The sequence below is a fragment of the Pongo abelii genome, chromosome 18 (assembly GCF_028885655.2).
Source record: "Pongo abelii isolate AG06213 chromosome 18, NHGRI_mPonAbe1-v2.0_pri, whole genome shotgun sequence".
NCBI lineage: Eukaryota > Metazoa > Chordata > Mammalia > Primates > Hominidae > Pongo > Pongo abelii.
In genome coordinates this window covers 47,421,590-47,448,340 of record NC_072003.2, presented here as the reverse complement: position 1 = coordinate 47,448,340, position 26,751 = coordinate 47,421,590, and the positions used below count along the sequence as shown (strand labels likewise).

At 43.3% G+C, this 26,751-nt stretch overlaps 2 protein-coding genes across 3 annotated transcripts in view; one reads left to right on the top strand and one right to left on the bottom strand.

Moving 5' to 3' along the window:
- The window catches only part of LONP2 (lon peptidase 2, peroxisomal), a 125,040-nt gene extending 121,884 nt beyond the window's left edge, over positions 1 to 3,156 (bottom strand). Inside the window, exon 1 of one of the 2 annotated variants that reach the window (XM_024233063.3) lies at positions 2,803 to 3,156. In XM_024233063.3, coding sequence (XP_024088831.1) covers positions 2,803 to 3,035 — 233 coding nt within the window. In that variant the 5' untranslated portion in view covers positions 3,036 to 3,156. 2 annotated transcript variants of the gene reach the window in all.
- Positions 3,157 to 14,579: 11,423 nt separating this feature from the next.
- ABCC11 (ATP binding cassette subfamily C member 11) overlaps positions 14,580 to 26,751 on the top strand; it is a 66,369-nt gene continuing 54,197 nt past the window's right edge. The window contains exons 1-5 of the mRNA XM_024233198.3: positions 14,580 to 15,028; positions 16,289 to 16,425; positions 19,560 to 19,718; positions 23,082 to 23,229; positions 24,670 to 24,903. Coding sequence (XP_024088966.2) covers positions 14,930 to 15,028; positions 16,289 to 16,425; positions 19,560 to 19,718; positions 23,082 to 23,229; positions 24,670 to 24,903 — 777 coding nt within the window. The 5' untranslated portion in view covers positions 14,580 to 14,929. The remainder of the gene's footprint in view (positions 15,029 to 16,288; positions 16,426 to 19,559; positions 19,719 to 23,081; positions 23,230 to 24,669; positions 24,904 to 26,751) is intronic.

Sequence of the window (26,751 nt, the reverse complement as noted above, 5' to 3'; positions counted from 1 at the left end):
GGAGCAAATTACTTTTGCTGCTCTTTGAAGGCTGTGCCAGTGTCACTTGGATAGTGCAAAGGAAACAAGAGACAGGAACAGAGCCCCTCGTCTCGCCTCTGGGCTACCATACAGAAAAGCAGGTAACTGGGGAAGGGCAGACTTGTGCGTGGAAACAGGCTAATGCTATGGATAACTCAGTATTGGTATTGTTAAAGCTTTTTTTTTAAATAGAGTGTTTTAAAGGCCCTATTAGAGAAAAAAAGACATTGGAAACTATTACCAAGGAATATGGTATAATCCTTCCACATAGGCTTTGTAAGTAGCAAACAATACTTCTAGGATAACTAGATGGTCTGATGAGTTCTTATAATGCCAGACTTCTATGAAGACTTTTCAAGGTATGTTTTCTAATTTAAATGATTAAATTTTAACATTGCTACTCAGTTAAAGGCAATAATATGAACATCAAGGATCAGATCACACAGTATCTGATTATTAGTGATTAATTTCAAGCAGGAGATTTGAGGACTGTTGTTTTGGAGGGATTTTCATAAAATAAATTAAAAACCTGAAGGGTATGATGGCGCTTGCCTATAGTCCCAGCTACTCCAGAGGCCAAAGCAGGGGATAGCTTGAGTCCAGGAGTTCGAGACCAGCCTAGGCAACATAGTGAGACCCCGTTTCTACAAAAAATTTAAAAATTAGCTGGGTGTAGTGGTGCACGCCTGTAGTCCCAGCCACTCCGGACGCTGAGGCAGGATGATCACTTGAGCCCAGGAGTTCAAGGTTGCGGTGGGCTACGATCACGCCACTGCACTTCAGCCGAGGAGACAGAATGAGACTCTGTCTCAAAAAATAAATAAATGAATAAATAATAAAAACCCTCCAAAATCTTGCCAGAATAATACCAACAAATAGTGAAACTTAAAATGTGACTAAATCGACTTTTCAAGTTCACAATGTGCTCATGGCTAATCAATACACATGCACAGTAGAAAGAAAATGAAAAGTCTAATAATGACCACTCTTGCCTAGACAGGGAACTAAGAGCCTGGGCACAGAAGGCAAAAAGATTTGGGAAAAGTAAGCAGAAGGAGCAGAGTCATATGTTGGGAAACTAGAATCCAATACAATTTATCAAAGAGTACTGAAACTTGGAATGTGACCAATTCCACTCAGGCAATAACCAAAGCAGGTCAGATGGGAGCCAAAATATTTTCCATGCTTGAGAAAATCAAGGCTTTTACAATATAAATGAATACTGGGCTGTTGTGGAAGGTTTGTTGGTCTTTGTTGATTTGTTTTGCTTTCTTTTAACGGCGGTGGGGGGGAGGTACCCGTCTCCTTTGAGAATCTGAAGAAAGCAAAGGATTCTCCTAAAAAAAATGTACATAGTCACAAGATTTTGAGGAAAAATAAGGCATGTCCAACCCTCCGGAAATCCATTCAGAGTCAGGAACTCCTAATTTAAAATTAAAGGATAACTGCCAGGAAAGGAGAAGCTCTAAACTCAAAACACACCACCTCCAGTAGAGTTAGGAATAGGAGGCGGGTGCTTGGCAGGTGAGTTTGAAGATACTTGTTGAGAGCATACTATATACCAGCACTGTTCAATAAAAATATAATGTGGGCCACATATAAAATTTTAGTGGCCACATTATAAAGTAAAAACAGCAGAAATCTTAACATTTTATTAACCCCAAGTACTCAAAATATTACCGTTCCAACATTTAATCTATATAAAATGCATTAATCAAAAAGTTTTTTCAAAATCTGGTGTGTGTTGTACACTTACAGCACATTTAGGGTGACCAACCTCCTGGTTTCCCTGGTACGGAGGGGCTAAAACACAGGACTTTCAATGCTGAAACAGACAATCGCAGCAAACCAGGACAACTGGCAACTCTATCATCTCAATTTGACGAGCCACATGCACTACACAGTACTGGACAGCACAGTCATCCATCATGCATGGTGCAAAGTGGAATATACACATTATTCAATTTATTCTTCATAACACGCCTAAGAGATGGATGCTGTCAGTTTCCAAACTGCAGAATAAAAGAAATAGAGTTTAAGGCTCTCACCCAAAGTCACACCAATAGGGCGACGGTACTGGGCAATATAGTAGTAAGCCTGGGGCCTAAGAAATGTTATGAGTGAAGGAGCACAGGTGAGAAGCTAGGAAAGTTCCAGAAAGGGGGACCAGCGAAAATGTGAGCAGGAAAGGCCCTTTACAAAGGGAAACAGAAGGATTAGGGGGAGAAGGAAAAGGGTGGCAGGGAGTATAGAAGAAAGGCACCCACAAATAGTGCGGTTTAGGAATGAAACAGGAAAAGTTAAAACTCACGGAGCAGAGAATGCCTCAGCGGACAAAAATGATGGGTGACAAAAAAGGGGAGGCGGATAGGAGGAAAGGGCAGTGGGGAGAAAGGTGGAAAGCGAAGGTAAGTGAAGGCAGAGATCACCGGGGAGAAAGAAAGGGCCTGGAAAGTTAAAAGCACTGGCCTAGGAGGCTGAAGACCGAGGGCGAGGAATTGCGGGGGTGGGGGAAGACGATTCAAATTAAATTATCCAGAACGGTAGGGAACTGTGTAGTTTCACCAGGTGTCAGGCACTACTTCATGAACGATCTCATTCATGGTCATGGGGCAGGTATCTGTCATCCCCATTTTGCATGTGATAGCACCGGAGAGGCGGAACCGAGACGCGAAGGCCGCCCCGAACCAAGCCTCGCGCTCAAGGCAGGCCGTGGCCTGGGCCCGGGTCCCCGGAGGAGGCCGCGCCGCCCGCCGCCGCCGCGGGGGCAGCCAGGCCTACCTGTGCAGCGGCGGCAGGTCCTGCGCGTCGCTGGCGGGGTCAGGCGTGTTGGGGATGACGCCCAGGATGGTGCTTTGCAGCGACGTGCCCTTCAGAAGGCGGCTCCGCACCAGCTGCAGGTTGCGGGCCGAGTCCACGCTGGTGCGCATGGTGGAGCCGGGTAGCAGGACGCCCTCGTGGGTGAGCAGCAGCGGGAGGCGACTGGGGATCTGGATGGGGCTCACTGATGACATGCTGGCAGCCGTTCGCACTGGGGGCTGTCAAAAGGAGCCAGCCAGACAGCTGCCCGCGGCCTGCCCCGCAGCCACCAAACCTCGGACCCGCCTCCGCGCCCCCGCTTCCGGCTACGGGCTACGGTCGGTCCCCGGGCCCAAAAACCATGGCTTCGCGCTGCTCTCTAGCAGAGCCACCCGTTAAGACTTGAGCGTCCTACCTATGAGAAAAGAGGTGCACTTAAGCGTGCGGCGACCTTCGCCTCACTTACAGATTATATTTGGAAGGCTGATCTTATTTGAATTGTATATACTTGAAGTGTTTTTAACGTTTTTTTCAATTTTTTACATATACTTGAAGTGTTTTTAACTTTTGATTCGAACTAATTATTTATTTATTTGTTTATTTATTTTGAGACAGATTCTCGCTCTGTCGCGGAGGCTGGAGTGCAAGGGCGCGATATCCGCGGCTTGCAGCCCCCGCCTCCCGGGTTCAAGCAATTCTCCTGCCTCAGCCTCCCGAGTAGCTGGGATTACAGATGCCCGCCACCACACCCAGCTAATTGTTGTATTTTTAGTAGGGAGGGGATTTCACCATATTGGCCAGGCTGGTCTGGGAGGGGATTTCACCATGTTGGCCAGGCTGGTCTCAAGCAATCCGTCCACCTCGGCCTCCCAAAGTGCTGGGATTACAGGCCTGAGCCACCGCGCCCGGCCAATTTTTTTTTCTTTTAAAACCTTGATACTTTTATTTTTTTTTCTGTTTTTAATTTAATTTAATTTTTTTATTATAGTTTAAGTTCTAGGGTACATGTGCACAACGTGCAGGTTTGTTACATATGTATACATGTGCCATGTTGGTTTGCTGCGCCCATTAACTAGTCATTTACATTAGGTATATCTCCTAATGCTATCCGTTCCCCCCCAGTCCCCCCCACCCCAGGACAGGCCCCCGAGTGTGATGTTCCCCATCCTGTGTCCAAGTGTTCTCATTGTTCAGTTGCCACCTATGAGTGAGAACATGCAGTGTTTGGTTTTCGGTCTTTGTGATAGTTTGCTCAGAATGATGGTTTCCAGCATCATCCATGTCCCTACAAAGGACATGAACTCATCCTTTTTTATGGCTGCATAGTATTCCATGGTGCATATGTGCCACATTTTCTTAATCCAGTCTATCATTGATGGACATTTGGGTTGGTTCCAAGTCTTTGCTATTGTGAATAGTGCTGCAGTAAACATATGTGTGCGTGTGTCTTTATAGCAGCATGATTTATAGTCCTTTGGGTATATACCCAGTAATGGGATGGCTGGGTCAAATGGTATTTCTAGTTCTAGATCCTTGAGGAATCGCCACACTGTCTTCCACAATGGTTGAACTAGTTTACAGTCCCACCAACAGTGTAAAAGTGTTCCTATTTCTCCACATCCTCTCCAGCACCTGTTGTTTCCTGACTTTTTAATGATCGCCATTCTAACTGGTGTGAGATGGTATCTCATTGTGGTTTTGATTTGTATGTCTCTGATGGCCAGTGATGATGAGCATTTTTTCATGTGTCTGTTGGCTGCATAAATGTCTTCTTTTGAAAAGTGTCTGTTCATATCCTTTGCCCACTTTTTGATGGGGTTGTTTGATTTTTTCTTGTAAATTTGTTTAAGTTCTTTGTAGATTCTGGATATTAGCCCTTTGTCAGATGGGTAGATTGTAAAAATTTTCTCCCATTCTGTAGGTTGCCTGTTCACTCTGATGGTGGTTTCTTTTGCTGTGCAGAAGCTCTTTAGTTTAATTAGATCCCATTTGTCAATTTTGGCTTTTGTTGCCATTGCTTTTGGTGTTTTAGTCATGAAGTCCTTGCCCATGCTTATGTCCTGAATGGTATTGCCTAGGTTTTCTTCTAGGGATTTTATGGTTTTAGGTCTAACATTTAAGTCTTTAATCCATCTTGAATTAATTTTTGTATAAGGCGTAAGGAAGGGATCCAGTTTCAGCTTTCTACATATGGCTAGCCAGTTTTCCCAGCACCATTTATTAAATATTAGGGAATCCTTTCCCCATTTCTTGTTTTTGTCAGGTTTGTCAAAGATCAGATGGTTGTAGATGTGTGGTATTATTTCTGAGGGCTCTGTTCTGTTCCATTGTTCCATATCTCTGTTTTGGTACCAGTACCATACTGTTTTGGTTACTGTAACCTTGTAGTATAGTTTGAAGTCAGGTAGCATGATGCCTCCAGCTTTGTTCTTTTGGCTTAGGATTGTCTTGGCAATGAGGGCTCTTTTTTGTTCTATATGAGCTTTAAAGTAGTTTTTTCCAGTTCTGTGAAGAAAGTCATTGGTAGCTTGACGGGGATGGCATTGAATCTATAAATTACCTTGGGCAGTATAGCCATTTTCACGATATTGATTCTTCCTATCCATGAGCATGGAATGTTCTTCCATTTGTTTGTGTCCTCTTTTATTTCGTTGAGCAGTGGGAAAACCTTGATACTTTTGAAGGATATCAGTCAGTTATTTTGTAGAAGTTCATTCAATTGGAGTTTATCTACTGTTTCTCACGATTAGATCAATGATATGCATTTTGGGGCCAAATACCATGAAAGAGATGTTGTGGGCTGGACGCAGTGGCTCACACCTGTAATCCCAGCACTTTGGGAGGCCGAGATGGGTGGATCATTTGAGCTTAGGAGTTGGAGACCAGACTGGCTAACATGGTGAAATACTGTTTCTACTAAAAACACAGAAAATTATCCAGGTGTGGTGGTGTGTGCCTGTAATCCCAGCTACTTGGGAGGCTGAGGCAGGAGAATTTCTTGAACCCAGGAGGCAGAGGTTGCAGTGAGCCGAGATCAGGCCATTGCACTCTGACTTGGGCAACAAGAGAGAAACTCTGTCTCAAAAAATAAAAAAAAAGTGATGTTGTGGCCGTGTGATATATGATGGTGAAATGTCTTATTAATGATTATTTGAATCTTTACTACTTGGTGAAGGTGGTATCTGCCAGATTTTTTCACTGTAAGTTACTATTTTTCTCTTTGTAATTAGTAAATATTATGTAAGGAGATAATTTCACGTTTATTTATTTATTTATTTATTTATTTATTTTTCCTTCAACTTTTATTAGGTTGGTGCAAAAGTAACGGCAAGAAACCGCAATTACTTTTGCACCAACCTAATATTTTAAGTTCTGGGGTACATGTGCAGATGTGCAGGTTTGTTACATAGGTAAACATGTGCCGTGGTGGTTTGCTGCACAGATCAACCCATAACTTAGGTATTAAGCCCAGCATCCATTAGCTATTCTTCCTGATGCTCTGTCTCCCCCTACCCCTGCCCCCATCAGGCCCCATTGTGTTGTTCCCCTGCCATGTGACCATGTGTTCTCATCCTTCAGCTTCCACTTATAAGTGAGAACATGCAGTGTTTGGGTTTCTGATCCTGTGTTAGTTTGCTGAGGGTAACAGCTTCCAGCTCCATCCATGTCCCTGCAAAAGACATAATCTCATTCCTTTTCATGGCTGCATAGTATTCCATGGTGTGCATGTACCATATTTTCTTTATCCAGTCTATCGTTGATGGGCATTTAGGTTGATTCCATGTCTTTGCTATTGTGAATAGTGCTGCAGTGAACATACGTGTGCATGTATCTTTAAAATAAAGTGATTTATATTCCTTTGGGTATGTACCCAGTAATGGGATTGCTGGGTCAAATGGTATTTCTGCCTCTAGATCTTTGAGGAATTGCCAGACTGTCTTCCGCAATGGTCGAACTAATTTACACTCTCACCAACAGTGTGAAAGTATTCCTTTTTCTCTGGAACTTCACCAGCATCTATTGTTTCTTGACTTGTTAATAATTGCCATTCTGACTGGTATGAGATGGCATCTCACTGTGGTTTTGATTTGCATTTCTCTAATGATCAGTGATGTTGAGCTTTTTTTCATGTTTGTTGGCCACATGAATATCTTCTTTTGAGAAGTGTCTGTTCATGTCCTTTGCCCACTGTTTAATGGGGTTGTTTGTTTTTAAATTTGTTTGTAAATTTGTTTAAGTTCCTTCTAGACTCTGGATATTAGACCTTTGTCAGATTGCAAAATTTTTCTTCCATTCTGTAGGTTGTCTGTTCACTCTGCTGGTAGGTTCTTTTGCTATGCAGAAGCTCTTTAGTTTAATTAGATCCCATTTGTCAATTTTTGTTTTTGTTGCAATTGCTTTTGTTGTTTTCATCATGAAATCTTGCCAGTGCCTATATCCTGAATGATATTACCTAGATTTTCTTCTAGAAGTTTTTTTGCTTGTTTGTTTGTTTGTTTGTGACACAGTCTCGCTCTGTTGCCTAGGCTAGAGTGCAGTGGCGCGATCTCAGCTCACTGCAAGCTCCGCCTCCTGGGTTCACGCCATTCTCCTGCCTCAGCCTCCCCCCGAGTAGCTGGGACTACAGGCACCTGCCACCACACCCAGCTAATTTTCTGTATTTTTGGTAGAGACGGGGTTTCACCGCATTAGCCAGGATGGTCTTGGTCTCCTGACCTCGTGATCTGCCTGCCTCGGCCTCCCAAAGTCCTGGGATTACAGGCGTGAGCCACCTCGCCCGGCCCTTCTAGAGTTTTTATAGTTTTGGGTTTTACATTTAATCCATCTTGAGTTAATTTTTGTATAAGGTGTAAGGAAGGGGTCCAGTTTCAATTTTCTGCATATAGCTAGCCAGTTCTCCCAGCACCATTTATTAAACTGGGAATCCTTTCCCCATTGCTTGTTTTTGTCAAGTTTGTTGAAGATCAGGTGGTTGTAGGTGTAATTTTACATTTATTATTTAGAATTCTACTGTAAGAAAGAGCTGTTCCATCTCCCCCATTTATTTACTTACTCAATTACTTTTTAATGTTAGTATGGTCTCACAGATATTTAGTTTTTACGGATTTTTTTTTTTTTTTAGACGGAGTCTCCTCTATCGCCCAGGCTGGAGTGCAGTGGCACAATCTCGGCTCACTGCAAGCTCCGCCTCCCAGGTTCATGCCATTCTTCTGCCTCAGCCTCCCGAGTAGCTGGGACTACAGGCTCCCGCCACCATGCCCGGCTAATTTTTTGTATTTTTAGTAGAGACGTGGTTTCACTGTGTTAGCCAGGATTGTCTCGATCTCCTGACCTTGTGATCTGCCTGCCTTGGCCTCCCAAAGTGCTGGGATTACAGGCGTGAGCCACCGTGCCCTGCCTAGTTTTTATGGATTCTAATCCAATAATATTATGGTTTTTTTTTTTTTGCTTGAATTGTTTTGGATTTGACCATTTCTGCATGTTGAGATTTGACTTGGGTTTGGCCTTAGGTTGCAGGTGGAATATTTTCTCCAATATGAAGTCCAGCAGTGCTTTCAGAATTCCGGAAGGAATTGAAAGTCCATTCATATCAAGAGTTATTTGTTAAGGGACTTCTCAGTGCCAGGCCCTGAGCTAATTGCAGAGGGGTAGACAGGTCCCAAAACAAGGTCCTACTCTCAAGCATCTCTCAGCCAGGGGAACAGACCCATAGACATCTGAGTATGAGGTAGGGCAGACAGAACTGTGTGTTTATATGTGTGCAACAGATAAGGGAAAGAGAAATCAGGTTACTAGGTGCTGTGAGAGAGACACAGACATAGAAACTTGGAAGCTCCTGCCTAAAGCTCTTTGTCTGACAGGATCCCACCTTCTTTCATTCGTTCACTGAACATCATTTTCACATTGCTTAATATTCATTTCAATAACCATTCACTAAAAATATTTTTTGAACACGTTTGATGTGCTGGACACTATTCTAGGTAATGGGGAATACATCAGGGAATAAGACAGACAAGATTTCTGCTTTCATGAAGCTGACATTCTAGTGGGAAAAACAAACAATAAGCAAGGAAAGAAATAAGGAAAATATTTCTGGATAGTAATAAGCCTTTTAGATGGTCAGGGAAGGCCTCTGAAAAGAGGACATTTGAACTGAGCCCTGCAGTATGAGAAAGCATAGATCAATGCAAAGATTAGGGGGTGGGGGCCAAGGGCACTGTTCTAGGCAGAAAAAGCAGCACTTGGAAAGACCCTGTGGCTAGAATGAATGTAGGGTGTTTGAGGAACCTGTTCCTGGAATGTCTGAGCTTGGGACCTAGTGATTCCAGTTGCAATAATGTGGGCAGAGTGAGATTATAGAGGGCTATATAGGCTCTGGTAAGGAGTTTGGGTCTCACTCTAAACCTGGTGGAAGCCATAGGAGAGAGCAAGTGGAGGAATAACATTATCTAGCTTATATTTTCAAAAGTTAATTTTGACTGCTATGTGGAGAATGGAATGTAAGGAGTTAAGATCAAAAGCAGGGAGGCCAGTCAGGAGGTGGTTGCATTTGTCCAGGCAAGAAGTGATGACTTAGACTAGGAGTAGTTGCTGTCAAGCTATGTTTGATTGTAGCTTCAAGAGAATATGCTGATGGATTGGACATGAAGATTGAAGGAAAAACAGTTGAGAAGGATTATCCTAGGTTGGGGCCTAAGCCACCAGGGCCTGGAGAGAGGTTGAGCCAGTAGCTGAAGATCCTGACTATAATGAGGGTCTCAATCACTTCTCTGGATATGTACAATGTACCCTACCCTGTGACAGATTCTGAGGGTGATGCAGAGATAAAACATATGTGGCCCAGATTCGCAAGCGCTTACCTTTTCATCAAGGGTCTCTCCAAGGGTAAGAGGGGAGGGGCTGCATTCATTCAGGCTTCCAGAGTTTTAACAAAGAACTTCTAAAACCAGCTTACAAACTTTATGGTGTATTTTTAAAACACTAATGTCTAATAATTTTAACCCACTTATGCCGGAGGTTGCAATTTTTTTTGGATTTTTGCAATCAGACCTTGGTGATGACCTTGAGCAGTAGGATATAAATAACTTTCACATGCTTAGCATTCCCTTAATGGAACACTAGGCATCAATGGCCTAATACACACATGTGCCCCAACAACCACAATAAATAATACTATATAAATGTTCTGTTCACATAATAATGGCTGGATTTAGTTTTTAAAACACAAATTAATGCTGCTCTATAGAAGATGTGGTGTGGTGTGGGAATAGGCCCAAGTTTAACCTGCCTGCTTGATGAAAACCCTCTTTCAATCCTGTCACTGTATCTCTGTGATGGGATGTGTCAGCCTACTTTGGAGAACACCAAGAATTTAAATGTGAAGTCTTCTGTGACTGTGCGGCTTTCCTAGCTCCTTTTTTGACAGACTCTGCATGTACTTCATTCATTTATCCATTGAATATTTGTTATGCATATACTATGTGCTAGGCACTCTTCTAGATCCAAGGACACATCTGTGAACAAGACAGACAAGGTCCCTGGTTTCAAAGAGCTTACATTCTAATGAGGTATGCAGAAAACAAGCCAACAAGGAAAGAAGTGGTAATTTCAGAATGTGATGAGTAAAGGAAGTAGATCAGGAAAATATGCAGAAGGTGGTATGGAGAGAGGGGATCTGGGAAGTTTACTCTGAGGAGGTGGCATTTAAGTAGAGTCCTGAATGTCAAGAATGAACCAGCTCTGCAAGGAGGTGGGAGGAGAATATTCTTGTCAGATATTAGGACTAGTGCAAAGATCAAGGTGAGAGGATCATCCTAGCTTCTGAAATTGAAGAGAAGGCCAGGTACTGAGATGTGGGGATTCTTCAGGCAACAAGATGCCCTCCTGAAGCTATTGGAACTAACAGAAGGAAATAAACCTAAGAGCAGAGAAAGTTAAATAGCACAGGGTGAGGTACAGGAGGAGTAAGATCTAATCACTTAAACTTCTTTAGGGACCAGCTGGCAGGTGCTTCTGGCTCCTTGCCCTGGGCACTTCCTTAGCCATTGATGTACCTTCTGGTCTTGGAAACTAGACCCTGCTGCGTAAGAACATGGAAATAAATCAGCTCCTCCAGAAAGCCCATGATACAGGTTACCCTGCTCCAGTGGCTCCCCTCCTGTTCACAGTCTGTTTCACCATATGCAAACAACCCACGTCCAAACCAAATTTGTCATCCTGACCTTTGCCTCTGGGGATTGGGAAAACACAGGGCTGGAAGCATCTGCTGTTTCCTCTCTATTTTACTCCCAGTCATGTCCTGGTTTCCATCCTGACTACAATGATGGTCTTACACTAATTAGAGTGAATAAACTCCAGCTCCATTTTCTTCCGGAAAGAGAATTGGGAGTCCAGGGAACTTTTCCGGGACTGCCAAGGAAAGTTCTGGAGGGAATTCCCCTGGTCAGTCCAGGAAGTGGAGATGGGCCCCATGGAACTGGAAGGAGGCCCAAGCTAATGTGTGGCTGAGCTCGTTTGCTTGGGACGAGCGACTGATGTTCTGCAAACATAACTATTACAATGTTTGCATTTTCTTAATTTTCGTTGGGTTTCATTTTCCATGTTGTTAGTTTCCTGGATGAATCTTGAATAGGAAAGAGTCACACACTATGTGCTGGGCACTCTTCTAGATCCAAAGACACATTTGTGAACAAGACAGACAAGGTCCCTGGTTTCAAAGAGCTTACATTCTAACGAGGTATACAGAAAACAAATAAGCCAACAAGGAAAGAAATGGCAATTTCAGAATGTGATGAGGAGTAACCCTCATTGCATCTCTTTGCATCTCTAGTTGTGAAACCTTCATTACCTCTCTTTGCAGGTGTATATGAATAAACCAGTTTGGCAAATCATACTATAGCTGAGAGGTGAGAGAAAATCTAATTTCTTTACTTGGTCTTTATAAATCTGGTCTTCCTCATGATCACCCACTTGCTGGTTAATGAGGGAAAATTAAATGTTCTGGCTTACCATTTTAAGATCTTGTTTGAGCCAATAATTTAAGTAATTTTGTCAAATAATTCTCACTAAAGGCTCTGTCTAGGAGTTGTCACCTGGCAGAGAAAGAATCAGGGACCTGGGCACAGTGACCTCTGCTCCTAGGCTTTCCCAGAGGAGGTCTTTTGTCTACTTGCTCACTGCCTGTACTGCTGTCTTTGCAAGCCAGCTGGATCTTGGCTTGCAAAGTAATGCTTTTTTGGCTCACTCACCTAGGGGTGTTCTCTGAGTTGCTAGGCCTCCCCTGTCCCACTTCTGTTGGCACCATAACCCCCTCCAAGATCTCTCCATGACTCTCAGCTGTTTGCAGCCTGGGTTGTCCACTATGCCACTTCTGGAAAGCCCTTCACCCAGACTTTTAGCAACTTCTTGTTCCCATCTATACCACAGGGAAGCCAAGAAAGCTAACCACCAGGCACAGCCAGCCACAGCCCATAGAGCACTTAGAAGTGAATTGGAAAATTATGTGCCCGGCAAGACGAGGATTTAGGAAAAGGCAGCACTCTCGCAAGATGGATGCCACAGTGGTCGGCTGGTACCTGTTCATACTGCCTCATGATAATCAGCGGTCAAATTTTCATGAACTTTGAGAACGTAGTTGCTAAACACAAACATTATTAAAAATCAAATTATATAAACTTACAATTAAATAAATTATATCAAAAACAAAGTTAATACTCAAAATGTATCATTTCCTACTTATTTTGCTGGCTTTTGCTGTTATTTATACTTCTGAGGTTGCTTACATCTATTATATCTCTCTGGTAGAAACACTATATGATGATGCCGTGCTGCGCATCTCTTCCCAGCTCTGCATTCGGTGGAGTTATGTTGGTATCACATCACGAAATCGGCCATGATGGGTGTGTTTACACCACAGAAATAGGCAAAGGCTACATATCAGGGCTGGATTTATCATTTTGTTGATTGTCTAGTCTTAAGGAAGAAATGTAGGAAATGTTAATAATGCAGATTAAATGTACAAGTGTGTGGTGCCTGTAGCCATTACATTGTGAGTAGTAAAATAAAATAAGGGAATATTCTTTCAGCATTTGAAAACTATTCAGCAAAGTTACTCAGGTCATTGACAAATGAGTGAAGATTCAACCAACATACATCTCTGGTATTGCACTTTCCTCTTACTTGTTAACATAGAGCAAAATGTCAAGTAGCATTGGAACTATACTTAATCACCAATTGCAACCACAGGTTTGTTACAGATACAAACATTTATCAGCACAGCACTGAGGCAGCCCTTTGCAAGGATATGAGACTTGCACTCTGAAATTTGCTGCCTCCACCCCTTGCTCTATTCCCTTTACTGGGGATCTTTGTGTGTGAATAAATCATACAGCAATATACCGTGGCCCCATCCACAGGACCTCATTCTGGGGAATCATGTGAGTTTTACTTTAATGCAGCTATATTCTAGGCTGGTTCATGGCAGCCAGTCTTCCTCCCAGAGCTGTAAAGAGTGTGTGTCACTCTCTCTTATCTAATACACCTCCTTCTCTCCCTTTTCTCTTTTCTAGCATCCCTGAAGTGTCCACATTCTACCACTACAAGGCAAGTAAGCCTATGGCCTGGTGCCCTGGCTGGGAAGCCTATCTTATATGGTCTGTAGGAAAATTCCAGCAACTGACTCTACCAGATCTGGTTGTGATTTGGTAAAAGGAAGTGGGATTGGAAGGAGTGGGACAAAGAAATCTAGAGTAACTTCTCACAAAGTAATGGGTTAGCTTGCAGTCTATTTGCTTGAATACAATCTAATATTTGAATGTTTGTTTTGTTTTGTTTTTTGAGATGGGGTCTTGCTCTGTTGCCCAGGCTGGAGTACAGTGGCACAATCTCAGTTCATTGCAACTTCCATCTTCCAGGATCAAGTTATACTTCTGCCTCAGCCTCTCAAGTAGCTGAGACCACAAGTGTGCACCACCACATCTAGCTAATTTTTTATATTTTTGGTAGAGACAGGGTTTCGCCATGTTGCCCAGGCTGGTCTCAAACTCCTGAGCTCAAGCAGTCCTCCCGCCTTGGCCTCCCAAAGTGCTAGAATTACAGGTGCATGCCATCATACCCAGCCTCAGTATTTGAATGGTAAAAGCTATATCTGAACACCAGGACCAACTACATAATTTGTGGGTCACAGTGCAAAATGAAAATGAAAATATGGGTCTTCTTGTTCAAATTTATTAAGAATTTCAGTTGGCAACAGAAAAGCATTCAACTAAGCCTGGGGCCCTTCTGAGTGTGGGGCCCTGGGGGGCACAGGCTGCACCCTCATGGCCCTGGCTGTGCTGCACACTTTCTCTTTCCATCTCTTCAGAATATTCCTAATTACTACCTTCTCTCCTGTCCCAGGCACATGAATGTTCTGGGTCAAGCAGGGAGTGAGTCACATACTGAGAAAAACAAATATGAAAGACGTATTTTTTTTTTAAAAAAAGAACCCTGATTATTTAAGTCTCCTAACTTGTGTCCAAATTCCTTCTGGGGTCTGTGAAAACCCAGAGTGAAAGGAGGGAAAAATGATGTTTCTTTCATTCACGTATGCGTCCATTCATTCTTCATTTATTGAGCACCTGCTGTCCTCCCAGCACGTTCCAGGCCCCGGAAATTCAACAGCGAGGAAAGCAGACATGTCCCTGTGCTCATGAGGCTCTCTGTTTAGTGCATAAATGAAGTCTGAACAAATAATGATTCAAACAAATACACAGTTACAGACTGGGATAAAGCAAGAAGACTGATTTTACGAGCAGGGATTTGATAGATCAAAGGAGATTGCCCAGGATCAAGGGTGCGGTATTGGGGGTGGGTTGGGGAGGGTGGTTAGAGAAGGTTTCACTAAGTGATTTGGGCCTGAGGCCTGAGAAGATGTTTAAAAAGAGGGATCAAGCACATGCTAAGGAGAGGAAAGAGCAGGCACCCAAACCTCTGCATGGCCCCAAAATGCTCCCTGCAGGGTAGTGCCCCCTCTTCTGGCAGCTCAAGGTGGGATCTAAGCTGCTTCTAACTCCTGCTGTCTTTTCATATTCTCTGATTCTGGGAAACGAAGAATTGGCAGGAACTGAAAATGACTAGGAAGAGGACATACTGGGTGCCCAACTCTTCTGGTGGCCTCGTGAATCTTGGCATCGACATAGGCGATGACATGGTTTCGGGACTTAGTTATGTAAGTAGATCTCTTAGCATCAGCACACCAGGAAACTGAGTTGGCAGAATATTCTCCATGGTCATAAATTACGTCAAACAATTTCTTCCCATACTTATTTACCCTTGAATTTTTTTTCTTTTCTCTTTTCGCTCTCTCTCTCTCTTTTTTTTTTTTTTTTTTTTTTTTTGACTCAGGGTCTTGCTTTGTCACCCAGGCTAGAGTACAGTGGCACAATCATAGCTCACTGACACCTCCTGGGTTCAAATGATCCTCCCACCTCAGCCTCCTGAGTAGCTGGGACTATAGGCACATACCACCACGCCCAGCTAATTTTTAAATTTTTCACAGAAATGGGGGTCTCCCTATGTTGCCCAGGCTTGTCATGAACTCCTGGCCTCAATCCTCCTGTCTTGGCCTCCCAAAGCACTGGGGTTATAAGCATGAGCCACCCCACCCAGCTACTCTTGATTTTTTTCAAATAGACCTCAGGCTTCCACAATGAGATCAATTATAATCCGTCATCATGGCACACCTTCATGGTTTATGCATATCTCTATGCATAAGATTGTATAGAGATTAGATTGTATCTATCTCTCTATCTATCACCTATTACCTATTTATCTATGCATTTACTCATATTAATAATAATAATAATAATAAGCATCTGCAAACCCATCACCAATACATCAGCTTGGACCTTGACAATCACACGCAGCAATTGGTCTTCCCTCATTTCATTCCCCAACCCTTCCTACCTGATGTAACCACTATTCTGAATCTCTTTCTGTCAATCCTTGCTGTGCTTTTAAAATAGTATTATTTTATATAGAATATATTATTTATTCTATATGAAGTCCTAAAAATTACCTGTCCTTTTATTTTAGTTGTCAAAAGGGAAACATACAATATTTTAGGATTTGCTTTTTTACTTGTTAGTTTCTTTTTAGTAGATTTACCCTCAAAGAGTGACTTGGTCCCTCATTCTGCAGGTAACTAACTATGGCACCCTTTATTCCTGTCTAAATTGTTTACTGTCAGATAAAAATCCAAAGAGGTAGAGTGACTGGGCCAGACTCACTCAGCAAATGTGGGGCAGAGCGAGTGCTAGGATCTAGTTGCCCTGACTCTCAGTCCCCTGCTTATTCCCGGTATGGAAGCCTTTCTTTAGGAAGCAGGATATGGAAAAATCCATCTCTCCATGGGCATCTGGTCCAACATTCCCTAAGGACAGAATTTACGAGATTTGAAACTGATGCTCTTTTGTTTTTCTTTTCCAAGAAAACCTACACTCTCCAAGATGGCCCCTGGAGTCAGCAAGAGAGAAATCCTGAGGCTCCAGGGAGGGCAGCTGTCCCACCGTGGGGGAAGTACGATGCTGCCTTGAGAACCATGATTCCCTTCCGCCCCAAGCCAAGGTGAGTCCTGATGGGGGTGGTGGGAGACAGCTGTATCCACCAGGGCAATGAACCCCAACCCTCCCAACTAGACCTCTTGCAAAGGTTGCATAACTACATCCCTACACAGCCAAATGCCTTCAGAGCAGCCTGAGGCACACCAGGGAGGCATATTGTCATAGCCATTCATTCATTATTTATTCATTCAGAAAGGATCATTGAGCACCTACATGTGCCAGACACTGTGCTACATCACAGGGGAAGAACAGTGAGCAAACAGACGTGATCTTTGCCGTCATGGATCTCACATGGGAGAGAAAGACAATAAGCAAATAAACTTGTGCATGACATGATTACAAGCTGTTTGAGGAAGGTGCTGTGAAGAAGTATGCAAGTGTTGGGGGACAGGAGAACCATGACAACTTGGTAGGTTCTGAGTGGCTTAAGCTGAGTGACACCTAGAGGGAGAACAAGAATTTCCTAAGCAAGAGTAGGAGAAGAATGATAGAGGAACAGCCTATGGGACAGCCTTGCCTAGAGGGGCAAGGAACACAGCATGATGTGTCCAGGAGCTGAGAAAGAAGAAGGCCAGTGTCGCTGGAGAGTCTTGTGTGATGTGGGTGTGGCATGAGGTGAGGCTGCAGAGGCAGGCAGATCAGACAGGTTCTCAAAGGCCACATTAAGGTCACCAGCCTTGGTTATGGGAGTAACTAAGAGCCACAGGAAGGCCCTAGGCTATCAGCCTTACATTTAAGAATGGAAGAAATTCAATGTATACCCCCGAATCAATCATAGTTTAATGTAATCATCCCCAAATTGCTTTCTTTTTTTAACAGAAAAAAAGTCACAAGAAAATTTTGTTTGTTTGTTTATTTTATTTTTTTTGAGATGGAGTCTCACTCTCTTGCCCAGGCTGGAGTGTAGTGGCGTGATCTGGGCTCACTACAACCTCCACCTCCCAGGTTCAAGTGATTCTTTGCCTCAGCCTCCCAAGTAGCTGAGATTACAGGTGCCCGCCACCATGCCTGGCTACTTTTTATATTTTTAGTAGACACGGTTTTCACCATGTTGGCCAGGCTGGTCTCGAACCCCTGACCTCAAGTGATCCACCTGCCTCAGCCTCTCAAAGTGCTGGGATTACAAATATGAGCTGCTTCACCCGGCCAATTTTAATAGAATTTAAAACTATGTACAAGTATAAAACACTGGTTTTTATTTCAAAAGTTGGTGGAACATATCCAGTCATTAAACACTCAACAAAACGTATGCCAGTAGATTACGTAAAGACTATGTACAATATAAAAACAGCTGAAAACAGTCTTCTCTGTAAAAATAATTTAAAATGAACTTTTCAATTTAAAATATCATCCATAGCAGAAACAGCCATTTAATATGTGTTGTTTTTTTCTTTTCCTAGCAGTAATGATTCTGGCTGGGTATTTTATGTATAAAGAACATATTACAAACCCTTTTTATTGTAATAAATACTAAAGCAACATAGGAATACTTTATAATTTAGGACCAAGTTGCTTTCTAACTTAGTACAGCCTTGCTTTCAGGGGCCTCTACAGAATCACGTTCCCGTAAGCATGCACACACTCATCCATTTGTCATTTATTGACAAGACCTTAACGCTCTGTTAGCCTGACTCTTCAGCGTTTAATCACCAAAAGTTCATTTTGTGTTTACGATTTCCCCTTCTCTCCAACGTGTTTTCTAAGATTTTTATCTATCAACAAACTGCATTTGTTTTCCCATTTTTAAAATCTGAGCTTCTGTCAGTACTAGTTGCATTGTTACCATATTGAATTATGTTATCTCCACCAAGAACAAAGAACCTTGGTACTTTTGTTCACCTGGGTAACCTCATCTTAGATAAATATATTGTTTCTATTGGGGCTTTGAGATATTAGCACTGGCTCATATGTCTTGCCCTGTCTTTTGTGATCACAAATGGTACAATCTCTTGCCCTCCCCTCACCCGCTCCTTGCTCCAATATCCCTGGCAACTGCATGTGGCCAGCCTTGTTGAGAATGCTGTGAGGATATGAAAGGGTGGAGAAAAGATGTCATAGTCCCTCTCCCCTACCCCCCAAAAGAAATCTTATAAGTTCGGCATTTTCATCTTCCCATCTTTCTCCTCAAGTCTCTTTTCGAATTGCATTTTCTTCCCATTGAAACACATAACCTTAAAGGCAATATTTTGAAAAAAAAAAAAGTGGAAAAATGACACATAATCCCAATACCCTAATTTAGTCATTTTTGGTATTTGTAAATCAGTCTTAAAGATAATACCTTATCATCTTTAATTATGTATGTATTCAATTTTATTGTTTGTAAAAGTTTCACAGAAGAATTAAAGCCATGAGGACCTCTCTTCCTATTTCTTTGCCAACTCCAGCTCCTTTTTCGATGTCAACCACTATCAGCAATGTGATATAAATGTACATACTGTTTTGTCTGCTTTCCCTCATTCTTCCTTTTTTATATAAGTGAAAAAAAATACTGAGTTTTTTTTTTTCTTTTGAGACGGAGTCGTGCTCTGTCTCCCAGGCTGGAGTGGCAGTGGCGTGATCTCGGCTCACTGCAACCTGTGCCTCCCGGGTTCAAGTGATTCTCACGCCTCAGCCTCCCAAGTAGCTGGGATTACAGGCGTGCACACCACCACACCAAGCTAATTTTTGTATTTTTAGTAGAGACAGGGTTTCACGATGTTGGTCCGGCTGGTCTTGAACTCCTGACCTCAGGTGATCCACCCTACTCGGCCTCCCGAAGTGCTGGGATTACAGGTGTGAGCCACTGCGCCCAGCCAATACTGAGTTTTTAATCTGCAAGTGGCCTTTTTTTTGGCTTTTGCTTGGAACTCTTCCTGTGTTTCACATATAAACAAACCTTATTGAAAAAAAAAAAACCCAAACATCTACATTGCATTTGCATTCTATAGTATGGGTAGATCATAATTTCTCTCTTTTTGTTTAAATAATTCCTCAGTTAATGGGTACTTTTGTTGTTTATAGTTTTCAACTTACAAATAAGAGTCATGAAAACATGTTTGTGTGTAGATCTGGGTAACCTCGTGTTTTCATATGGTTGTCATTCATCCTTGCAAAATCTTGATCCTGAATTCATTCTTATCCTTGCGGCCCTTCTACTAGGTTTCCTGCCCCCCAGCCCCTGGACAATGCTGGTCTGTTCTCCTACCTCACTGTGTCGTGGCTCACCCCGCTCATGATCCAAAGCTTACGGAATCGCTTAGATGAGAACACCATCCCTCCACTGTCAGTCCATGATGCCTCAGACAAAAATGTCCAAAGGTGAAGCTGCGCTGGGCAAACCAGTGGATAGGTTAAAAGACAATCTCTTGGTGGGATAACGATCAGAGATGCCTAAGGGTGGTAGGGAGGGTCCATCCCAGACAACTTGGCTCTTCCTGTAGGAAGAGGCCTCATACTAGGTGAGGGTTTTTAACCTGGGGTTCATGAATCTCCTAAAATGGTATGGATATTTTGTACATACGGGCTGGAGATCTTTCTCTGGAGCAAGAATTCACATCTCTAATCAGATTTACCAAAAGGCTTGTGAACCGAAGACAGTTATTTTTCATTTTTTTCTTTTACTTTTATCACTATTTTTTTTTTTTTTTTTTGAGATGGAGTCTTTCTCTGTCACCCAGGCTGGAGTGCAGTGGTGCAATCTCGGCTCACTGCAACCTCTGCCTCCTGGGTTCAAGTGATTCTCCTGCCTCAGCCTCCCAAGTAGCTGGAATTACAGGCGCTTGCCACCACGTCCGGCTAATTTTTGTATTTTTAGTAGAGATGGAGTTTCACTATGTTGGCCAGGCTGGTCTTGAACTCCTGACCTCAGGTGATCCACCTGTCTTGGCCTCCCAAAGTTCTGGGATTACAGGTGTGAGCCACTACACCTGTCCCAAGAAAGTTAGAAATCACCACTTCTAGTCCCTTTTGATTTTCTCTTCTGGATCAGGCATTCAACAGGGGCACTGAGTATTACTTTGGGTAAGTGGCCCAGTCTCCCAATGCTCAAGCCACCACTAACTAGTTGTGTGATTAAATTTCTTGTACCACCCACCACACACGGTAATATGAGGACAAAAGGTGGGAGAATATGAATATGTGATTTTAAAGATCCTGTATTCATGTTCCTACCTCTAGCTGCTTCATGAGAGATACTAGGTGGAAAATGAGTTTCCAAATGTGTTCTGGAAATTATAGTCTCATAAGAGCCTCCCCATAAAGAGCATTCAGTAGTCAGAGGAGTTTGTGAAATGTTGTATTATAGCCAGATGTTGGAGATTTACAAAGCAACTTAACATATTGAAGGCACATGTTTTCACATGGAGTACAGAAACTGGGTAAACTTTGACCCATTCCTTCTCAGACTTATTAGGTAAGAAAAAAAGAAATGGTTCCAGGAAATACTTTTTGGATAATGCCAGATATTGGTCGGAATCTCACCTCTTACTATGATATCAGACAAGTTTCCCTTTCTGGGCCCTGTGTCTTTATGTATAAAATAGTGGATTGGCCGGGTGCAGTGGCTCACGCCTGTAATCCCAACACTTTGGGAGGCTGAGGCGGGCAGATCACGAGGTCAGGAGATTGAGACCATCCTGGCGAACACAGTGAAACCCCATCTCTACTAAAAACACAAAAAAATTAGCCAGGCATGGTGGTGGGTGCCTGTAGTCCCAGCTGCTCAGGAGGTTGAGGCAGGAGAATGGCGTGAACCCAGGAGGCAGAGCTTACAGTGAGCAGAGATTGCGCCACTGCACTCCAGCCTGGGCAACAGAGTGAGACTCCATCTCAAAAAAAAAAAAAGTGGATCATAAATTTATTTCATGGTCCTTCCTAGGATTGTTGCAAGAAACAGAAGAGGTGATAAATTCATTTTTTAAAGTACACAGAGAATAGCTTGAACCCGGAAAGTGGAGGTTGCAGTGAGCCAAGATTGCGCCACTGCACTCCAGCCTGGGTGACAGAGTGAGACTCCATTTCAAATAATAATAATAATAATAATAATAATAATAATAATAATAATGTACCTGGAAACACACTTGATGCTTAATAGGTAACCAGCTAAGTCAATGTGAGTTTGCTTGTTCTTCTCTAACCATTGTGAGTACAAGATCTCCTGATTTCCTTCCATTCTCTTCCAGTTCACTGATTCTCTTTTTAATTTCATTACTCACAATGTCTGTCTACAAACACTTTTGCAATCACTCCGTTTTTGTTTTTTGTTTAAAGATGAGGTCTCACTATATACGCAAACTACGAAATACAGAAGGAATGGAAGAATTAGAAAACTCATCATTTTTCCAGCACTATGGAGGTGGCACTAGGCAATGGTCATCAGTGTTGGAGATCTTGATAATGAAGGAGTCAGGCTGACACACCCTAACCCACTGACCCCCCCAACATTCCTAAAAGTGGGACACCAGACATCATGTGGTTTCTGATGTAAGGCGACAGGAAGTATACTACATCACCTCTTACATTTTTTTTTGCCGAACGGCTGGAATTCTGGATTTCATTAAGCCTTAGGTCTAATGACCAGTTTATTAGGAAGCACAGGGGATCAACAATTATGTTAGACAACACCATGGAGATGCAATCAGTCCAGTTCAGAGTGTGGGAGATCCTACAGGATAAATAAAAATCAGTTTCTCCAACAAATAAATGGCATAGAAATGCAGACAAGGGGAAACGCTTACAGATTAAAATGCAACTCAAGAGTTCTATCAGATTTCTCCTTTAGATGCAATGTGTGGACCTTGTTTGGATCTTGATTCAGAGAAACTAACTTTATAAAGACATGTTTAAATAATTAGAGAAATTTCAATACAGACTACTGCAGTGTTATTTTATTTTTTTGAGACAGAGTATCGCTTTGTCGCCCAGGCTGGAGTGCAGTGGCACCATCTCAGCTCACTGGTTCAACTCGCCTCCCGGGTTCAAGCCATTCTCCTGCCTCAGCCTCCCGAGTAGCTGGGACTACAGGCGCCCGACTGTAGTGTTATTTTATTGTTACTATTTTTTTTTTTTTGGTTTGTTTTTTGTATTTTTTGAGATGGAGTCTCACTCTGTCACCCAAGCTGGAGTGCAGTGGCATGATCTCGGCTTACTGCAACTTCTGCCTCCTGGGTTCAAGCAATTCTCCTGCCTCAGCCTCCCGAGTACCTGGGATTACAGGTGCATGCCACTGTACCAACTAATTTTTGTATTTTTAGCAGAGACAGGGGTTTCACCATGTTGACCAGACTGGTCTCGAACTCTTGACCTCACGTGATCCACCCGCCTTGGCCTCCCAAAGTGCTGGGATTACAGGCATGAGCCACTGCGCCTGGCCCCATGCTATGGTTTTTTAAAGGACTTTATCTGAAAGAGATATATATTGAAGCATTTATAGAAAAAATGATATGATGACTGAGATTTGCTTCAAATCCTCCAGGAAACAAAAGTCAAAGGGAAGAGACATGAAACAAAAATGTCAAACATTTTTAATTCTGGAAAGGGGGATGAGTACTCAGAAGATTACTACATTGTTCTATTCTGTTACACTTGAAAATTTCTGCAACAAAGCTCCTGGCTAGCAAGAACTAGGATGTTTGGATGTCACATGCAAAGAGATTCTACCAGTTCCATTATCCTCTTTTCAAGGCTTCATCGCCTTTGGGAAGAAGAAGTCTCAAGGCGAGGGATTGAAAAAGCTTCAGTGCTTCTGGTGATGCTGAAGTTCCAGAGAACAAGGTTGATTTTCGATGCACTTCTGGGCATCTGCTTCTGCATTGCCAGTGTAATCGGGCCAGTAAGTGGCAGACTTGGTGAGGTTTGGGGGACTCTAGGCTTCAGAGGTTTAGAAATGGAACTGCGGGCATGTTCAAGTCCATGCCAGGAGTTAGAGATGCATTTGTCTTTCAGTTCCTGTCTAGAAAATGAAGACCTTTTGAGGACAGTAGAGCATGGTGGTTAGGAGTAGCTAACCACCAAAGAGTGGCCCTATAGCCACTGCTTGGGTTGAAACCATGTCCCTGCCACTTAGCTGCTGGGTGACTTTGAGCAGTATAGTCACATTCTCCGCACCTTGGTTTCCTCATGGAATCCCATGGCACCCTCAGGTGCAGACTTTATGGAAACCCTTGCATGTAAAATGGAGAGCTGCCTCATAGGGTAACATTAAATGAGATAAGTATATAAAGCATTTAGAATATGGCCTGGCTCAGCACATGTTAGCTCCTCTGAGAAATGGCCGAGCAACTCTGGGAATGTAGGTAGCAGGAAATAATGGTCTTCTCCAGGTAACATGGTTGGGATGAATGGGCTCTATTTCCCATCATTCTCCAGTTCCTCAGCCCAAGAGTCTCATATGAGAGAAAGAGTCTGATTGGCCAGCTGGGGTCATATGATCACTGGTTGGCCAGAAGAAGTGGGGTACTTTGATTTACAGTCCAGCCTAGACTGCACCAATGGTGGAGGTGGGAGTCTTCCCAGAAGAAAACTGCCAGCTAAGGGGAGGTGAATGTAGGTCAGGAAGAAACAGCAGTCGATGACAGAACAGAGATAACTGAGTCGGGTGACAGTTAGGTGCCGGGTCCTCTAGATCCACTCTTCCATCATTTTCCATCCTGCCCTGTGCCCCTAATGTGGATCACATTAATGGGCCCCCACTGCCCTCTGGCTTCTGGTTGGGGTTGACCAGTGGGAGATTCTAATAGGAGACTGGAAGGAGGGAGAAGATGAGGTCAGGATACATATTCCCCGGGCGGCCTCCCTCCTTGTCCTTGGAGGCTGGTGACCAGAGCTCCTGTCCACACCCTCTCTGCGTGCCTCACCCCTTTTGGGCCACAGAACCTCTTCCTGCTCTTGCCCCTTAGGTCTAAGGAGGCCACTGTTCCCTGCTGTCACCAGCTCCATTGTGCTCCACCAGGCCTTGTTGGATTTCCTATATTCTGTCCACACCTTTGTAAAGCCACTTTATTAACTCCTAAATCACTGTTTTGTGTGTGTCCCCTGTCTCCTGTCAGGATGAGGACAGCCACCTAAGGTTGCAGAACTGGGTCAGTTGAACTCCTAAGTCTCCTCCAACTGGACCTTAACCTTCTTGAGGGCAGGATTGTACTTGAGTCAGTTTTGATCCTTCAACAAACCCCCAGCATGAATCAGACCTCCCAACCCTTCTTCCAGCAACAAAACATCAAACGTGTTTGGCGGGGTGGTCTGAATGATCCAAACTCCCATTTCTTTGTAGACATTGATTATACCAAAGATCCTGGAATATTCAGAAGAGCAGTCGGGGAATGTTGTCCATGGAGTGGGACTCTGCTTTGCCCTTTTTCTCTCCGAATGTGTGAAGTCTCTGAGTCTTTCCTCCAGTTGGATTATCAACCAGCGCACAGCCATCAGGTTCCGAGCAGCTGTTTCCTCCTTTGCCTTTGAGAAGCTCATCCAATTTAAGTCTATAATACACATCACCTCAGGAGAGGTAAGCAGCTGGGACTGCCTATTCCGAGCCATGCTTCCCTACTCTTCCTCCAGACATGACTGCCCTGGGGGCCAAGAGAGGGAGAAAAGGGGGTTAGAAGAGGAAGGAGAAAGAGAAAGAAAATAATTCCTAGGTTGAGTGTGGATAACCATCAACAATTGCCTCTGTGTCATGAAAGCAGGTCAACAATAATGCAGGAAATGCCACTTACATTCAGAGACTAGAGAGGATTTATCCATTCATTCAACAAGTAGGAACTTTGGGAGGCCCAGGCAGGAGGATGGTTTAAGTCAGGAGTTCAAGACTAGCCTGGGCAACATGGAAAGACTTCGTCTCTACCAAAAAACAAAACAAAACAAAAACAAAAATCAGCCATCTGTGGTGGCTCATGTCTTGTAATCCCAGTTGTGGAAGGCCAAGGCAGGAGGATTGCTTGAATCCAGGAGTTTGAGACTAGCCTGGGCAACATGGCAAGACCCTATTTCTACTTCCAACCCTGCAAAAAAAAAAAAAAAAATTTAGCTGGGCTTGGTGGTGCATGCCTGTAGACCCAGCTACTCAGGAGGCTGAGGTGGGAGGATCATCTGAGCCCAGGGAGGTTGAGGCTGCAGTGAGCCATGATCACACCATTGCACTCCAGCCTGGGAAACAGAGTGACAGCTTGTCTCAAAAAAAAAAAAAAAGACAAAAATTAGCCAGGCATGGTGGTGTGTACCTATAGTCCCATCTACTTGAGAGGCTAATGCAGGAGGATCGCTTGAGCCCAAGAGTTCAAGGCTGCAGTGAGCTATTATCACATCACTGTACTCCAGCCTAGGTGACAGAGCGAGACCCTGTCTCAAACACACACACACACACCCCCCAAATAGTTACTGAGGCCTATTCTGAGCCAGATTATGTTCTAGACCCTGGGGATAGGCCCCTGAACAAAAAGACACAAATCCCAAGTAGAAGCATGTTGGAAAGTGCATCCCCTAAGCCAACCTGAGGGTGAGGGTATGGGAAGACTTGATGGCTTAGGGAAATCTTCCAGGGAAAAGCAATTTTTGGTAACATCTCAGAGTTTTAATTTCCTTATCTGCAAAAAAGGAATCCTTTCACCTGCCTGGTTATTGTTACTGTCCATTCTTACTCTTGCTTTTTTTTTTTTTTTTTTTTTTACAGCATAACACGAACAAGCATTGACACAGAAATGGAGGAAGAAACTCCAACTTATGACCTATAGTTATGGGGGATACTGGGATTTCATCTATTTCATTTTGATATCTCTATTTTTCTGTGGTTTACCAGTTGCCTCGAGGGTTGTGCGTTACTTTGATATTGAAACAGATACTTTAATTTTTGGAAAAGGCAACACTGCTTTGGCTCCTTTCCTTTAAGCCAAACCCCTTTGTGATCTGGCATTAGCCCCTTTCCAGCCTCATCTCTTCCCATGTCCTCTCCTCTAGCCCTGGCTTGACTTCCTGTCACCTAGGCTGGGCTAACCTCTAGTCCTCAAATACACCAGACACATCCCCCTCCTGGTGACTTTGCTCATGTCACTCCCACTCCCAGCCCTTTAAAAATCCCACTCATCCTTCAAGACCCAGTTTAGTTTTCCTCTCCTCCGTGACGGGATCTCCAAACCCAGCCCTCTACTGGCATTCCCTGCTAAGCATTTGCAGTTCTTTTTGCACAAATCTGGCTGCTCTACTAATATGAGCCCCCTTCAAAGACACAAACCATTTCAGATTCACCACTCTGTCTCTCAAAAGGCCCAACACCTGAATTACACAGAACAGATATTCCAAAAACATCTGCTGAATTATTCATCGCCATCAAGTAGAGGCGTTCCATAAATGCAAGCAC